The 18,931-nt window shown below is 39.1% G+C and overlaps 1 protein-coding gene across 2 annotated transcripts; it reads right to left on the reverse strand.

Moving 5' to 3' along the window:
• Nucleotides 1–3,292: 3,292 nt before the first annotated feature.
• gmps (guanine monophosphate synthase) lies at nt 3,293–17,410 on the reverse strand. Of its 2 annotated transcripts, none has more exons than XM_059330778.1 (16): nt 17,263–17,410; nt 15,063–15,235; nt 14,839–14,953; nt 14,332–14,429; nt 13,484–13,587; nt 13,018–13,211; nt 11,956–12,121; nt 11,521–11,672; nt 11,178–11,351; nt 9,782–9,887; nt 9,486–9,601; nt 8,206–8,331; nt 7,053–7,168; nt 6,796–6,926; nt 5,755–5,927; nt 3,293–5,320 (listed from the first exon to the last, which is right to left on the reverse strand). In XM_059330778.1, exons 1-16 carry the CDS (start codon nt 17,287–17,289, stop codon nt 5,219–5,221), a joined length of 2,073 nt encoding a protein of 690 aa, XP_059186761.1. In that variant the 5' UTR covers nt 17,290–17,410; the 3' UTR covers nt 3,293–5,218. The 2 variants fall into 2 exon arrangements, with proteins under 2 accessions (XP_059186761.1, XP_059186762.1); XM_059330779.1 differs by lacking the exon at nt 17,263–17,410 and adding an exon at nt 16,916–17,029.
• Nucleotides 17,411–18,931: the final 1,521 nt, after the last annotated feature.

Raw genomic sequence — 18,931 nt, forward strand, 5'->3', positions numbered from 1 at the left:
TTCTATCCGAACAGTTCGGTAGACTGCAACCTGATTTTCATCAATGTCATAAAATGAATAACCACAATATTTAAAGGTGTAGTAGAACTAAAATCCCCCTACACATGAATTAACTATTCTTTGTAGACGTTATATCTTAGATGTATTGAGGAAAATCATGTTTACTGAACTCAAAAAGTTGATTTTATTCGCGACACTTTTTTCTCAACATTGTATTTCAACTTTTTCTTCTCCACCTTCTATTTCAACTTTATTTCTCGAAGAGCATAATGACTTTTTTTCTCCTACTTGGCCCTAATCCTATTCCATACTTTTAGGGTTTAACAACTTCTAAATTAATAAAGTTCACCAAATTGAAATTACATTAACTTGCTCCCAGTGCTACAGAAAACAGTTATGTATATAATGTTTTATTATAGAAATCTTGTGTTTATTTACAAAAGGTAAAAAATATTCAAGACTGTATTGAAAGCAAGTGAAACAAGCAGTACTGAACAGGCCCTCACAGTACACGCGTGTCGGGGCATGCTGCCGTCGGGGTGTCTGCGTTACAGGGGCCAGTCTATACCACCCCTGTGAATTTCATTGCCTTAACTGTCCTTTTTACTTCTTTACTTTTTTATTTATTATTATTTTATTTTAAAAAAAATGGTATTATTATTTTTTTGCTGCACAATGTGGTTATGGATATGAGCTTTGGCTAAAAATAATGCGCAATACTCTGAATACTTCTTCCACCACTGTCCTTTTTACTTCTTTACTTTTTTATTTTTCTATTTTATTTTATTTTGTTATTGATTTTAATTTTTTTAATTTTTTTTTTAATTTTTAATTTTAATTTTTTTTAATTAATTATTTTTTTTATTATTATTTATTTTTTATTTTTTATTTTTATTTAATATAATTTATTTATTTTTTATTTTTTTTTCTGCGCTACTGCGCATGCGCGGCTTTTCGGCGCTACTGCGCATGTGCGGTCTTTCGGCGCTACTGCGCATGCGCGGCTTTTCGACGCTACTGCGCATGTGCGGTCTTTCGGCGCTACTGCGCATGCGCGGCTTTTCGACGCTACTGCGCATGTGCAGCTTTTCGGCGCTACTGCGCATGCGCGGCTTTTCGACGCTACTGCGCATGTGCAGCTTTTCGGCGCTGCTGCGCATGCGCGGCTTTTCGACGCTACTGCGCATGTGCAGCTTTTCGGCGCTACTGCGCATGCGCGGCTTTTCGACGCTACTGCGCATGTGCAGCTTTTCGGCGCTACTGCGCATGCGCGGCTTTTCGACGCTACTGCGCATGTGCAGCTTTTCGGCGCTACTGCGCATGCGCGGCTTTTCTGGCGCATGCGCAGTAGCGCGATGGGGCCGCACATGCGCAGTAGCGCCGAAAAGCCGCGCATGCGCAGAAGCGAAACGGGAAAAATTTAATTAATTAATTTAAAAAATTAAATTAAAATAAAAAATAAAAAAATAAAAAAATAAAAAAATAAAAAAATAAAAAAATAAAAAAATAAAAAAAATTATAATATCCATAACCACATTGCGCATGCGCATGAAGGGAAAAAAAATAATTCAAAAAGTAAAATTAAATAAAATAAGATCCTTTACTTCAGTAAAAGTACTAATACCACACTGTGAAATGACTCCACTCCGCTTATTTTAACTACCTAATAAACTTTAAGTGGTTTAATTTATAAAAATGGGTAATCATTTTAAATGTATCATGTTTTTCATTTTAAATCTTGACCTGAAAAGTAATTAAAGCTGTCAGCTAAATGTAGAGGAGTAAAAAGTACAATATTTGCCTCAAAATGTAGTGGAGTAGAAATATAAAGTTACATAAAATGTACATAAAAGTACCTCTAAATTGTACTTTAAGTCCAGTACTTGAGTAAATGTACATAGTTACTTTCCACCATTGCTACCTGCCTCTTCTAACTTATACATATCAGTTAAGAGTCCTCCTTCAGACACTGTATGAGGATTAAAGGGATAGTTTGTGCATTATTATACAAAACTTGTTGTTTTGTTGTTATTTAATAACTTGAGTATTCTTTCGGTTATCAAAATTATTTTAATAACTTTTTGTCATGAGGGTCCATAGATGCTGTGTGCAAAGTTTGGTGCAAAACGATGAAATTGCCTCGGAGGAGTTCGAAAAAGTAGGTTTGCGACATTTCGCGAATTTGCGAAAAAAAACCTCTAGGCGAAAATGGCCGTGGCCTATATCACGAGATTCAGCAAAATTCAGTGAACGGGTGGATATAAGATTTTTGAATGTTCGATGAAGTATGTGGGAGTTATTAGCCAAAACGCACTTTCCTTAATTATAGCGCCACTTAGTGGTGAAAATTCAGGATGATAATAGATTATAAAAATTTTCGCCTGGTGTGACTTATATTTAAAGTTTCATGAGTTTTGGGGTATGTTCAGGCAGTGAAAAATGTGATCATTTGGGACAAAGAATAAAAATAAAGAAACATTCAAAATACAATAGGGACCTCGCAGGTCGTTGCCTGCTCGGGCCCTAATAATTTTAAGTCACTGCTTGTTTAATAGGGACAAACATGTTTGTTTTTTTACACACCCTCAGGACAACAGAAAACTTATGAACATCAAGTGGACAGTATAATGTATATCAAATAGCTACATAACAAAAAGGACTAATAAAATTTATGAACCTTAGCAACATCATGCAGAATCTCTGCAACGACGTCTCCTACTTACTATCTCTGCAAATTAGAATGTAAACTCTAGTTCTATAGCTTAAAATAGTTTATTTGAATCAATCACTTGAATAGAGCATGTGATTTGTTGATTTCCTGCTGTATTTATTATTTACCGTTTTGATGAGGTTAATATTTAACCTGTGTGATTATTTCAAGGGGAGACACTACTGCTGAATATGGTAAAATGTTGAATTGATATCACCATGAAACCCTGTCGTTACTTATATTAAGACATTAAATGAGGGTTTATATGATGTGACCTTCTGGTAAATTTACAGTAGGAGAAATCTGTAGATGCAAATAAAGTGTAGTAAAAGCAAAAAAAACAACTTGTGTGTATTTTGGATCTTTTCTTTCCACTTGTCTGAAAGGAGACATGTTATTGAAGTAAAACACACCAACATCTCAAAATGCATAGCAAAAACATACTAAGATTGATACTATCCAACTGTGTAGGGGAAAAACAAAAACAAAAAATACCAAAATAATGAATACAAGTGAAGCGGTCTAAAAATTAAACAGTGATGTGCAAAGCAGATGATAAGTTCATGCTCATTATAGAAGTGAGAAGTTTCAACATGGAGATCTTTATTAAAGCTCAGTTTTCCATTGTACAAATGTCATCATAGTTGAAACTGCATGCAGTGGCTTGGTTTGAGGCACATTACTAAGGAGAATGAGCGTTGTTGAATACAAATTAAAAAACAAAAAACCATCAGACATTAAATTGCATAACTTAATCTCATCGATATTGCAATTAATTCCAACTACAAAAGTATGTGTCCAATATTATCAAGCTGTTGTTTTCTATGGAGACATATGTAACAGAAAATACACGTGTATAAAAGGCCAAACAGAGGGAGAGAAACACTAATAGCAGTTAAGACAAGTTAGGAAAACCATTCATTTTGCATTAGGAGTATTTTGCCACTAAGGGTTAAGGAGATAACAGAGGATGAGAGGCACAAAGACAAATTCTGGAGGCATGAGAATCACTGCGTCCGAGTGAAATGTCTCTATCAGGGTACAATACACTTTTTAAACCTCAGTTAAACCTGAGCACTGTATTCACTGAGCTCTAAATGACGCCACTAGAGAATATGATGTGCTTAATGTGTTGAGAACAGAAAAAGGAAGCAGTTAATGCCTTTTTAAAACACAGTGAATTATGTTAGCGATGGCAACAGACACTACTCTTTACCTGACCTTTGACACAACAGAGCAACACACTTATTAAAGGTGAAGTTCCCACTGGATGTATGCTTCTATTAAACGGATAAAGCACCATGGCTTTATGGGTGAAAAAAAAAAGACTGAAATGTGCAAAAGAATGTGCCCTTGCACAACAAAAGAGCAGCCAAATAATGATGAAATGACAACAGCAATTTACACAATGTGGTTATAAACTCTACTGTACTTATAGTTGTGTTATTAATTAGTCCTCTTGCCATGTTTATTCTTAATAAAAGCATACATATTGCAGCATGAGGAGAAACAGTGTTATATCCTCCTTTCTGGAAACGTCAGACTCCAGTTGGGGTCACGCCAAAGAAATAAACAAAAACAATAGAACAGGCACATACAAAGTTACCCACCACATTGGCCTCCTGCACACCTGCACACTGAGTCATCATACTGAAGCTGACCTTGGCTCGACTGCTGTACCGCCATGTGGCGCAGCAATGAGCCAAGAGCTCTTGTCAACAAATGTAGCCTGGAGAAGATCATCAGGAGCCCACAATGTTAAATATCACCACAGCATATTCTACTTTTGGCAAAACAAAAAGCTTAAAAGTTATTGATTGGTCACATAGGTTGTCCAGTTTTAAAAACAGACAACCTTCCTCATAGCACAGTATACAGGCAGAGAGTGAAAATGAACAAATAGAGAGGATAGTCTTAGGTTGAGAACATTCTGACCTACAACAAAACATCGGACCAAAAAAAAAAAGGCAGAAAACAATTACTGAAATTTTCCTTCTGTTCTTTCTTTTCGTGAAACTTGTTTGTTTTCAGCTCATCCCATAAAGCAACCTGAGGCACAACATCAAAAGTCCACTTTCAGAACTTTCACAGCTTCTGGCCGCTTGCCTTTAAATGGTTGACCTTACGAGAAAAAAAACGAAGCAGCAATTTACCTTTTTCATCATAGAGAGGAAATACACGGATGTACATGGATCAAAAATGACAATATATTATCAATAACCAACATTAATCAATCCCTATCGCAAAAAATATTAAGACCAGGGAGGAGTGGTGGGGAGAGCAGAGTAGTAGCGCCTTTGCATGTGCGCCCGTCACAGTACGGTCTGCCTTCCGTGGGAATGTTGAAGAAAGGGGAGTCGGTACGGGAGGGAGGGAGAGGGAGAGGAAAAGTAGGGAGGGAGGAAGGACAGAAAAGGAGAGGAGTTCACCAGCCCTCTCATATCTGTTGAGTGTGTTTGTGCATTGTGTGTGAATGTGTGTCCTATCGGTATAACGCCTTGTTGTGTTTTACTCCCACTCTGTGGTGCCAGGTGGTTTGGAGGTCAGATCATACATGACTCTGGAGATGCCTGGAATCTTCTTGATCTCATTCACCATCTTCAGCACCACCTTAGAAATCAGAGTTAAAAACTGAATTATTTTCTGTAAGCTAAATGCAAAGGGTTTTTTTTCAGCCTGGTATACAGTCATGGAAAAGTTATTAGACCATTGTTTTCTTCAATTCCTTGTTCATTTTAATGCCTGGTACATTTGTTCGGACGAATATAACGACAACAAAAGTAGCGCATGAGCATTTAATTTAAGAGCTGATATCTAAACATTTTCCATGGTTTTCTTGATAATGATTTTGGTTATTATCAAGAAAACCATGGAAAATGTCTAGATATCAGCTCTCAAATTAAACTCTTACGAGCTATTTTTGTTGTTATAATTATATTCATCCAAACAAATGTACCTTTAGTTGTACCAGGCATTAAAATGAACAAGATAGACTAGAAAAAAAAACCACTAAGAACATGTTGAGAGGCTGAATCGTGCTTTACCTCCTCTGGGATATGGTTACCCGGCATGGCAGGGATGCCTGTCATGAAATCGCTGGTGATGAAGGTGCGGACCACCACAGAGCGCCGGCAGGACGGCTGCTTCTGCAGTGGGTCACGGTCAAAGTGCAGGGGGGTCAGGATGACAGGCATCTGGCTGATCTTACCGGAATAGCCTGAAAAAGAAGCCCAAGTGAGAGAACAGTTAATGCTACTGCTATAACAAAAATAATAAACACAAAGCAGCATTGGTTTGTTAGTATATCTTATTGTGACTTTGTTGAATCTGAACTAACCTATTTAATTCACACAATAACTAATAACTAAAACAAGACCAGCAACTCCAGTGTTCTGCAGGATAAAAAGTTTTTAGTCTGGTGGCTTTAAAGAGAGCACAGATAACAGATTCAGTTATCTGACCACAAGGTAAAGCGGTGATATTCTAAATACAGCGTACACTTAAACTGATATGATTTCTTTCCGTTTAGCTGCTGCCCCCATCCACAACAGTCCACTGCTTTCTGTGTCGGTAATCCTGACTGCATCTCCAAACTGGCGGTGTGCCAACTGTCCATCTACTGTACATAATACACAGACTATGGATAAGTAGGGATTCTGTAATGAAGCATTAAGGCTTACATTATACAATATGGATCATTTATAGGACATCAAATATGGACAAAATGATCTCCAAATCAATCCACCCTGTTCATCAAATGTTAAATTAGAACAATGGAGTGTAACCATAGCCACTCAGGAAAGCACAGACATATGACCAAAGAAAATTATTCTCACTGGATAACAAATATTTGGTTTGCCTCTGGGGAATTTCCCCATGTGGATGTGAGTAAACAGATGAGTACACGACTGTGTGTGGGCATATTAACAACAGGCTTTGTAAAAGGGCTGAATGGCTTTCGAGAAAATATCATTAGACCTATTTTGCATTTAGTCAAGTTGCTCACACTTCCTCTCCAAACATAAATCCTCCCAAATAATATGTAACGCTTCAGTTCCTCAGGGTAAATTAACACACACACTTACCGGACTCTCTTAGGATAGAGTGAGCTACAAAGTCAGCCTGTCTGAGCGTGCTCAGGACGCCTGTGGTCAGGAAGGTTGGGGTAATGTCTGTTGGCGGTTCTTTTACGTGGGACCCAAACACATACACAACTCTGGAAAAAAGGAGACATGCCTGAATGAGTGTGTGTCTGTCTGTGTGTTCTACTGGACAGAACAGTGTGAGTGTGTAATGTGGCGTGCTACTGAGGAGAGACGAAGAGGAAAGCTGTGTGCTTTACCTGTTGATGCTATGGCACATGCGAGGGATGAGTCTGGCCAGGAACATGAGAGATTCCCAGTGTGGAGACTCTTTACTTGTGACACCACACACGTAACTGTAGGACCGGCAATCACCCTGAGACAGACACAAGACTTATTTTTAGGTTGTTTTCTTTTTTACAGTCATTAAAAAATTGGGCTTATTATAAAGCATAAGTAACCAAGAAAATAAAACACAAATCATCAGTAAATGTTAGATTAGCATGTGCACATGTGTTACTTTCCAAACATTTCTTTTTTTTCTGTTAAAGACAGTAAAAAGTTCTATAAATAGAGTCTCTCCGTTTTCTCTTCCAACTAACTCCCCAGGCAACAAACGCTGCCAGTGTTTGTTCACCGTCTCCTGTCTGCCCCACAATTTGAGGTTTCGGGTAAATTTAAAACTCTGGCTTCCAACAGGAAGTAATAGGACACACCCACACACAGACGCACACCCAGTCAGTGGCTGACTGCAGAGTTTGGGTGAGGAAAGTAGTCATGGCCTTCCGTTTCCCTGGGCAACACTTAACGTCAGGATGAACGACTGGAAAGTGATGTTTTTTTGCCACGTTGAACTAAAGAGCAAATCCTTTGTTTTTGTATTTGTCAGACTAACATCAGAGAAGTTGAGGAAGAAACCAAAACGTGCCACAGGAGTTTCAACAGATCCCTCCCATGGCTAGACAGAGAGTCACAAAGTTAGAAATGGAGAGGCTTTGTGTGGGTGGGTGTGTCTTTTGGTAAACCACTAAATTATAGTGAAAACACAGCGAGACAAACAGCAAAAGTGAGACACTGTTTCAAGTTTCTCCCGCCCTCTGACATTCCTCTCAGACTTGTGAAACCTTCTAATACATGCAAGTCAAACAGCTTCTAAACAAACAAATAAGCTATATCTGGATTAACCTACTAAGTGACCTCTTAAAATTTTACTTGGGCCTCTACTTTCAGACACCAATGTGGCAACATTAAAAGTATTTTGAATGTGGATTAATACATCATGTGAGATAGAAGGTGAGAAGTAGACTAAGTGTCAGTAAAGTCCACCTTAGAAGATGTTGCTGGGTAGTTAACAGACAAAACAAAACACAGACACAGATTGTGTTTGATGAGTTGATTGACCAACTGTATTACCTGGACGCCGACAGTTTTGATGGGCAGCAGGAAGGCATTGAGTGAATGAAGGCTGGTGATTTGCATGAGCTTCTCTTCCTCCTCGTCTGATATGCACGACTTGACTCTTTGCAGCAAGGCATGGGGCTGGAGGGGAGAGAAAGTTTTACAGCAGCATGTTAAACTGGAACTGGAAGGACACATGCCTCAGAAATAGCTCCATGTTGTGACTGCTCATTTTAAGTAACAATTCTCATTTACAAGCCTTCAAATGTGTCCGTCTTTGTTCGTAGAGCCACAAAAACCCTCATTCACAATGTCAAATCATGTAGATCAACTCTGAACTTCAATCATTTTTTACAGGAATAACTGTTTTGCATGTCATGGCAGATGAGCCCCTGGTTCTACTGTCAGACAACCAGCAGCAAACAGCTTGTATGTATGTATTGTAACTTCTGTGTATTGGCTCTTTTTCGGGTGAAAAAAAGCCTTTTGCAGCACAGTGAAAAACAAGATACCAACTACAAACTAGCCACAGAACCTTTTTTTAATCATCAGAATTATTTGGCTTTTGGTGCAATGTGGCCAGTCAACCAGCAGAGGCTGCACATTATTAACTCAATAATTAGTCAGGGCAAACTGCTGCAAATAAATATATATGCAGAGCTTCCACTGAACCGTTGCTTGGCTACAAACGGCTGCTGCTCATAACTTTGCATGTTTATTGCTACATTTTGTGACAAATTAATCTACTTGCCAAAGTACTACAGGGAAAATGCTGATGGGTCAATTCACAAGTGATAAATCAGGCAAGACTGCACACTGTTTATGCTCCTACTGCATTTTATTGACCAAATATTTCACCACCAGTTTGTGTGCTGGTACATTCTTTAGGCATCTGAAGGATACAGCAACTCAACATGTCACACACTATTGGTCGGATGTTCATTCACTGAAAGTGGTGGAAGTGCCAATTTCCTCACTCCTCCATCTGTCTCTTGAGTTGTTTGGATCTGTGTGCTACCTCTAATATTTGACAACCGGAAATTCAGAGCAGCTGAAATTGCTAAGAGGGTGTTTTCAGTAATCAGTGATTAAATTAGTATTCAGAAATGCACATGCTTCACAGAAAACATAGACACGCAAAGTGTTGTATCAGTTTGTGGGGTTGTCATCCAAACTTTGCAGAAAAAGAGGCAGTATTTAGTTGTAAATACAATAATTAACATCCAGTTACAGTGATGAGTTCTTTCATAATATTTTCCTAAACACATGATACGACGAATCTGTATTGTTCTGACCTTTTTGACGCTTGCCGAGAAGTCTGTGATGATTTTGAGGATGTTGTTTGTTTCAGCAAAGTCCTTGCAGATGTAGGGCTCCTCTGCACAAATCACTCTGATGGACAAACCAGGACCTGAAAAGGCAAAGTGGAGAGGAGGAGGACAGTTTTGAGCCTGTCTGAATGGATATGTAAATGGGTACACATGAGAAAGAGAGCCAGATCTAGAAAGGAGATAATGGTAAAAGGAAATCTTGACTAACAATTATATAAATTAAATTAATAATCAGTTTTTTCATGCGTTTGTGTACTTGCCAGGGAAAGGGTGTCGGGAGACGATCTCCTCTGGCAGGCCCAGCTCTCTCCCCAGCGCTCTGACCTCATCTTTATGGAAATCTTTCAGTGGTTCGATTACTTTCCCCTGGAGGATCACAAAGGAGTGGAATCAGCATTGCCACAGTGTGGGAGTGAGGGGAATGCTTAGGTGTTGCATAGATGTGCATGTATATAAAATGGCTGAGCAAAACAACAGAAACACCGAATGATACATGAGCAGTAAAGAGCTAATAAGAAGGAAAGCCTCTTCAGGGGAAGCCAGATGATGTAGAAATGCATTTCAATAAAGAGTAAAGGATGTCTAGGTGTTTGCCATCCTCATAGTGTTTAAGAAATACTGCCTGAAAGGGTGAAAACTTCAAATGTTTTTTTCAATGGCTCAGGGTTACAGCATAAAGCTTTTCTTTTGTGACTGTGATCATTAAACTGCAACACAGGCTTATATTTTTAAGCATTGAGCAGACGTTACTTTTATCATGCAGTTCTTCAAAGCATTGTGAAAAACACAATAGCACAGTTTCATTATCTGTCTTTAGCACTGCACTATCAAACTGTTTTTCTGTGCAGTCTGCTCCAAAAAATGTTCCTATCTGAGGCAGCTCATATCTTCTGCTCAAAATTCAGCTTTTATCATTGAATGTACGTCAGTTTTAGTAAAACTAATGTCAAGAGGTCGTGTCTTTTCGGCCACAAGGGTTGTACATTTTTTTTCCCAGAAGTCAATGTGTAGATAGAATCAGAGCCTTGACAATGTCAATGTCAACCGATATCGCAGATATATTGGTGTTTCTGATTGCTTAATGAGCTAAGTTCTGCCATTTTTGTGACCGATGCACTGCGTTACTGATTTGTTATTCAATTATTCCAAACTCTGTCCAAGATTTTATCGAAGCGGCTCAAACCAGATACATTTCTGATGGTGTTTGGAGTGAAAGCATGTATTCTGGAGCGGTCAAATAATAAAAATAATATATTATGACACATTCTGTGATTGTTAGCACAAGATTGAGTTTGTTGTAGTGGAAACAGAAAAACCAACTAGCTCACTTTACTTTCCAGAAGGAGGTGATGAAACACGTTTTATAATAAATTCTATTTTAACTGTGAGGGAAGGTGAATATGTTCTATTTGATGTCAACTATTTCAATATGAAAAACCCACAACTGGTAACCGATAACATGCTTTATATGATGACATCTTTTACATCCTTTTTTGTGTTGTTTGAATTTCTCCCTTGCATTCACAACTCTAAGGACACAGTTGATGTATGCACCCATTTGACTGAATATGATGGCCTCACTGTAAAACAGCAGTATGCATCAGGGGGAACTAATTAAGTGACTATTTGTGTGGGTGTCGGGTGGCTGTGCAGTACCTCATCTCTGAGTTTGCGGATGAGCTCAGTGTCGTTGTGGTGTGTTTTGATGACCTCTGCCTTTCCGCTGGCAAGATGAGAGGCACTCTCAATGAGATCAGGCCGCAAGGTACCCTGGGCTAGGAAAACCTCTTCTGGTTTCAGATTCATCTCACCTATCACTTCATTTGCCACCTGTGAAGAGACACAATTAAAGTCATGAACAACCATGAAAAAAAAAACAATAAAGCAGCCATACTGGTCGATGTGAACCAATGTGTAGTAGTAAAGAATCACTAAAAACATGATAATAACTTTAAAATGTAGCATATATCACAGAATCATTGATTAGAACAGTTCTCACTTTGACAAATGTATCTCCAATGATTTTCCTTTTCTCTTCTGGGTTGGTCGTCATATTCAAGGTCTTGCTGATGCGTTTTCGTGGCGTCCTGTCCTCCTCAGAGATGGGGAGGGTTGTTGTTCCGTTGTAGAAGGTGTGAGCTGCATTTACCACTAGATAGAGCAAGAATTTAGAAGAGAGAAAGAAAGAAGAAGACAAAATTGGGTCATGAGCAACACAAAAATGTGACCATGACCACATCAATAACAAGAATCCTGTAAAGTCCAGAGTTGCAACTGTTATTTTCATTATTCCTGATTAGATGTTTATTAAAAAAAAAAAAAAAAAGACATCTACCCATAACATGGGAATATAAACTGCAATAACAAGTATAAGGGAGTACAATATCCCAGTGACAAAGTTTTACTGCACCTTCTCTACTTCTTTTGTCCCTACCTTTGAGTTTGATGCCGAGCTTGGTGAGGGCCTCCTCCACACTCTGACTTTCTCTCTTCCTCATGAAGCCGTTGTCAATGTGAACTGCTATCACCTGGTCCTGGTTCAGAGCTTTGTTGAGGAGAGCTGTGCATACTGTTGAGTCCACCCCTCCACTCAGCAGCACCTGAATAAATCATTAAAAACTGGCATTAATTGTGCATTTTCCACATAGTTGAGTCATGACATCCAGCCTCTTTAAGGGTTAAATTTGTAGCCCTGTTGGATGAATGAGGAAGGATTAAACCCCACAACAACTTCACCAGTTGTACTCCTACTCTGTCTTGCTCTCTAAATCAACTATATGTCTAATTTCCATTTGTACACTTTACGACATATTATTCATATTGCCTTTGACATGTGTGGCGTTTTGTCTGCTGGCAGGCTATAAAAGATAAGGCATTATGAGCTCAATCTAAAAGGAAGTGATAGCTCCAGCCTTGCCTTTTTTTTAGTTATAATTAGCTGACTCCCAACACTTGGGAACCACATACTCAAAATGCTATATTTGCCAAATGTTACTGCAGGAAGCAGCTACACAGTACGTATAGGAACACTTAGTGAAAGACGTACCCCGCGGACTGTAGTTGAAGAACAAGAAACAGAGGCTGCATGTTTTTCTTTGAATATAAATCCTGTGCTTTAGGCCCATTTCTTACACTCTTTTATCGCCTTCAGACTCCCCTGAGATGTAGCCCAGTTTGAAGCCGCTCTGGGAGTCTTTTCAGATAAAACAGGGTTTAATTTGAGAGTTTAATTGGTTCGACTTTACCTCCCACCACTGCTGCTGCTGTCGCTACTTCCTGAGCGGCTACCGCGCTTCACACTCAGCACCCTTAGCTGGAGACATTTAGTCAAATTATCTCCCATTAGTAGTAGGTTAAAATGTGCCGAGAAAATATTCTTTTCTGCTTTCCGCTGTTCTGCCTTTTTTTGTTAAAGTAATATGTCTGTCCTAAAATAGTTTGGATTACAAAACGCATAACTCCCACGATAATTAAACTTTGTGTAGTAATAACTCACCAGCACTTTAGACTTGTCTACTTTTTCTCTAATTTCGTTGATGCACACTTGTTGGCGGTTCAGTACAGTAAAATTACTCGTGCATCCTGCAATCTCAAACAGGAAGTTACGCAGCATATCCATGCCTCTCTCCGTTAAGTCGACTTCAGGGTGAAACTGTGTCCCATACAGCTTCTTCTGTTCATTAGCAATCCCTGGTGGGGGAAACAGATTTGTTAAAGCGCATTGCCATTTCTTTGAATGCCACTTAAAAATACATACAAGCAACTATTATGGCATAAAACAAATATAGGATTTCATACGTTTTTGGACTCAAAATACAAATTGAACATTCTTCTCAGAGAAAGCCTCAGACTGAAACACATATATACAGTCTAAGGCTTTCCAACACAAACAACGAGTATGACCACAGTCTAATTTTAGATTATGTTAATCAGGGTTACAGTTTTTCTTGCATGCTGCTCACCAGCAATGATGTTCCCTGATTGGGCCACCACTTTAAAGCCATCAGCCACTTTATCCACGCTGTCTCCGTGTGTCAGCAGGACCAGTTCCTCCTTCTGAAGGCCTCTGATAAGACACATACAGACGTCAGAGGAAGAAGTGTGGTGTTCAGTAACGTGTAGAACAGTTACGTGCGTACAGACGCCACCTTTCACTGGGTGCATGTGAATAAAGTGTGAGGGGCAAGCAGTAATAAAAGACTGCAGCCATCTATTTTAGACTCTGCAGTATTTGTGTAACAACCAGAGGGAAATATGTGACTGCTGGAATGCTTCTACAGTTTATCTAGTAAATATGGCACTGGGACAAACCCCCTGAGCAGCAGTTGTGTTTTAAGTAGTGCGCAACATTTTTTCCTCAGCAAGTGTGCTGACTGATTGTATAAATGACGTCTTGACGATGATTACATTGGCTGTATTCAATAGGTTGAATTCATGTTTCAACCAGCATCCTTCTGCAGCTACATTCACTGGCTAAATTTGCATTATCATCCAACAAGAGTTTCTCTGTAGATTGATACCGTCTTCGATCCATGTACTAATTTTCTTACAAAATTGTGAATCGCCTGTATGGTCTGTCGTCATCCACAAACTCAGTATGTTTCTCCACAGTTTGTCATCTTCTCTTATCAAATATATCAGATTACAAAGTTAAAGATGCAAGGATGTGTGAGGAAGTGCAGTTTCAAGAAGCCTATGTGAGCTACTGTTTACATTGAACATATAATAAATTAAAATAAATATATTAAATACAAAAATATGTCACATAAAACATGAATTTTCTTGTGATCTAACTGACCAACCATATTACCTGAAGAGAGAACAAGTGTTGTCCAGCCCAATACTGAACACTCCATCTTCCCTTACACTCTTTTTGTGTACTGTGCCGCCGAAGACTTTATTCATCATCTGTAACACACACAACAGAGTTAACACTTGGACATAAAAAATGACATGTTAGTGTGATTGAAAGATGTTACAACTACCAGCTGTCTAGAGAAATGTGCTAGAGAACTGATGGCTGCTGGTTTTTAATTTCCAGGCTTGCTGGGAAAATTGAGCGAGCAATGCTCTCATCTCCCTCAGCTAGTGTCAAAGTGCCCTTGAAGAAGGTGGTGAAGTCCCAGCTGGCCCAGGAGAGCTGAACAGCAGCCTCGAGTAGAGTGAGTGTAAAGTGTGGCTACTCACTGTGAATGTGAGTAACACAAATGCTTCCTTGAATAAAAGGCCTTGTGGAAGAATGATGATCTAACTAATCACTACAAAAGCCGTCAATCAGATAAGTTTACTGTGTTTATGCATGCATGTGCTTACATACCTGCATCCCATAGCAAATCCCAAGGACAGGCTTCCCTATAGTGAATATGGCAGGGTCGAACCAGGGGGCATCTTCTGCATACACAGAGGCTGGACCTCCTGAAATGATGATTGCTCTAAGAAAAGGGGAATAACAGAAAAAACAATCAAACACTTCTTCTTACTGACAGAATAATGTCATAACAAAGCTATATGGCAAAAGAAACAATTCTCTCTTATGCTCACCTGTAGCCCTGTTCTCTGATAGCAAAGGCCGGAGTCTCCAAAGGGAGGATCTCAGAGCGTACACACATCTCCCGCACCCGTCTGTCAATCACCTTGCCATATTGGGCCCCAGCATCCAGGATCGCCACCGCCCCCTCACATGATCCATTCTGCTCTGCGCTGCTGATCTCCAGCTGTGGACACACACATTAAGATGCATTGTGTTAATTCAACTACTTTTTTGAGCGGGCAATAAAGTATACATCTCTTGTCACTTCTGCACACTAGGGCTGCATGATATGACAATATACATTGTGAAAATTACATCAAGTGTCTATTGTTTATGTTTTTTATTGGGCATCCATCTCAGTGAAACTCAACACAACAAAACTGAAACAGATTATTTATTGAAATACCAGAAAACAACCAGCATTGTGATATGTATTATCTGGGCATATAATGACATATCAGGATAGAAATTTCCCAGCCCAAGAGAGATTTGTTGTAAGGTAACCCGTTGACTTAACTCTGCTCCAGTTATGACCTCTCCGTGGAAAATGTGACTCAATCAGGCCTAACATAATTGTGGACATGTGAGCTTCAATACAGACAGAGACTATTGTGAAACGTGCTGCAACCATTCAGCCCATCAGTAGAATCACATGAAACCCACAAATTAGTCAAAGGGTAATAGTGAGGACTTCTCACAGTTGATCAAACTCTAGCAGCGTAACTATATACAGTTTCTCTCCAGTGTTTTGAGAATACTGGATTTTATCATTATAAATTTATGCACAGGTCAGAGTTTGCAAGGTCCATACACTTTTTCACTGGTCAAATTCAAGCACTTTTCAAGGACTTTCAAGGTCCATTTTCAAGCTTTTCCAGTACCTTACAACGGTTGTAAGTTGCATGTTTTAGATGAGAAAAAGGGGTAATTTCACTCAACCATACCAACACCAATGGTATTACGATTTTAACAACCAAAAGTACAGTTTGCTAATCTCAATATGCAATTCAGTATTTTTTTAATTGAACGTGTGATTATCTATAGTCAGATTGCACGAGAAATACAGTAAGAATTTCAAGCATTTTCAAGCACTTTATCCAAAATCCAAGCACTTTTCAAACCTTGAAAATACAACATTAAAATTTAAGCATTTTCAAGGATTTCAAGCATCCGTATGAACCCCGAGTTAGGGATTCAAACTCCAATAGAAGAACAAGAGAGAAGTTGGATCATTGACAGCTAATTCATTTCCATTAGATAAATAGCACAACTGGATAGATGAAGACAGCAAGAAGAGAAACATGATCCCACGTGGTTTGTTGAAAACACTTCCGCTGTGGATGTTTCTAAAAACAACTTAGGCAATAGACATGCTAACGTTACCCATCACACCAGATTTGTTATCTAAAGTTACAGTTATTTTTAAAAACAAAACGTCGGCAACCACAGCACCTCTGGCCGCTTAACCACGACTGAAATACTCTACAGTTTTACATCAAACTTTACCATATCAGCAGATAACACCGCAGTAGTAGTAAAAGCACCAGTCGGCTCACATTAGCTTCGTGACGACGTTAGCAAACCTGTCAGTTTACGTCCCGTTAGCTTAAAGTGTGTGACAGCGGCCGCATAAAATAAATTAGTTGCCATAAGATCAATGTCACTTCACAAAACGAACGCTATAGCAGTCATAATACAAGACAAGTATCGGTTATCGGTACTGTCGCTACAAATTGTCACTGCCCGGCTAAAGCTAGCTACAAATTGCCTATGTAGCATGCTAGCTTTGGGGCAGTATAAACAGTAGTAATCAGCATTAGCTTGTTAGCAGCTGCTAAGTTAGCGGAGCTATGCTAAAACCCACGCGGTGCTTGTTGGAGGCAAAGGGTCTTGGGAAGGATCCATCACAGGAAGAAGGCAGTCACGTCTAGTGGTAAAATGTGAGAAATATGTATGCTAAACATAACTGAGGCTGAGCAGCTATGATCAACATGTTAATGTAATACTGCAACAGGCACACAACAGCGGACTCAGAGCTCCTCAGCGGAACTGGTGGTAACGTTACATGCTCTCTAACTTTCCCCCCGAGGTGCACACAGGCCGTGATTAACCGGGGTAGGGGGGGGGGACTACACCAGCAACCAGGGTCCTAACATCAAGTCACACGGGCTACACAAGTACCGGAGCCCGGGGACTCCCCGCTCCACTGACCTTGCTGTCTCCGTTGCACAGAGCCATGGAGGACTGCCGTGTTGTGGAATGAGCTCTCCCCTTCGCCTCGGTGTCCCAGGTCTGAGAGAGAGAGAGAGAGAGTGTGTGTGTGAGAGAGAGAGAGAGAGAGAGAGAGAGAGTGAGAGAGAGAGAGAGAGAGAGAGCGCTGCTGGTTAGCTCCTGGCTCAGCACGCCGACTACTGTTTCAAAATCAGATTGGGTTGTCGGGCTGAAGATGGGCTGTCACAGTCTCTCCTCCTCCGGCTGGGAATAACTTTCACAGTGGGGAACAGACTAAATAAATGTGTCTGTGGATCATGGGTGGAGCGCAAAGTTAAATCCACAAACATGAGTGAGTGGCCCCAAGAGGGCCGGGCTTAGACAGTATAGGACAGGGATAGGCAACTTAAATGCTACAGAGGGCCACAATTTTTCATCAACACTACCACAGGGCCACATATAGGACAGTGCACTTCACCAGATATGATGAAACTGCAAGTTTAAATATGTTTACAGTGCAGTACCAGTACAGTATAAGGTTTGATTAATTAATTGCAAGAAGTAATTTTGTGCATTTTTACACTGTGCTTTTAAGATTTCATGCTCAAATGCATGTAGTTGTACTGAGGGCCACTTCAAGTGAGGGTGCGGGCCGTATGTGCCCCCGGGCCTCCAGTTGCCCATCCCTGGCATAGGAGAATCTGACTGATCCTAGTAGAATATAGGTAGTCAAGTTAGTGGGTGCTTAATATTTTATGTGTGTACAAAATATGAGATGGTGTTTATACTTAGGCACGTCAGTGACTGTCCAGAGGGACATCCCAAGATATGTATACTATGTGTATGTATATATATATACATATACAATTTTATATATTTTTCATTTTTTGTCCCATGCAATATCTCTGCAATACTATCAGGAAAACCCCTGTGCAATATTAAAAATAACTTTCAATATAATTTCATGTAAGTAATTTATGTATATCATGTTTATGTATGAATATAATGTCTTTTTTTTTTTTTTTTTTTTTAATATTAGTAACTTCTATATCTTTAGCTGCTGTGATGACTGAATTTCCCTGCTGCAGGATAAATAAAGTCTTATGTTATGTGCCAATCCCTAGGGGTGTCCAAAGCAAAACGAAAATTAGGTACATTTTTATCGATATTTTTTAATAAACATAGGAATTTGTCCTCATCCACCACACAAAACTGACATAGCTCACTTCCTAAAGTCAAAACATTGTTTAAGAACAGACAATAATATGGATAAACATCTTGTATCACATTACGATTAGACATTTTTTTATTGCTGTCTCAATAGTTATTATAATATACATGATTTTCTGTAGATTAAAAAAATGTTTGTGATTATAAAAGATGTTAATGTCTGTTTTGGCTTGTCTATTGTGAATTGAATAACTGATTAATTAAATAGCTACAAATCAGTGCTTAATCCTATATTTCAATAATAATAATAACTTTATTTTTAGAGAGTTTTTTTAAAAAACAAGTTACAAAGTGCTTTACAATATAAGCATAAAACAGCTCACTTCTCATTTATTTGCAAACAATAGCCTAATAAGGGTTGCAGGCTGTAATAAACTGATAGTTCTCTCTTACAGAGTATAAATTTAGTCTCTCTTTGTATGTTGTCATATAACCTAAC

This window comes from Centropristis striata, chromosome 4 (genome assembly GCF_030273125.1).
Source record: "Centropristis striata isolate RG_2023a ecotype Rhode Island chromosome 4, C.striata_1.0, whole genome shotgun sequence".
Taxonomy (NCBI): domain Eukaryota; kingdom Metazoa; phylum Chordata; class Actinopteri; order Perciformes; family Serranidae; genus Centropristis; species Centropristis striata.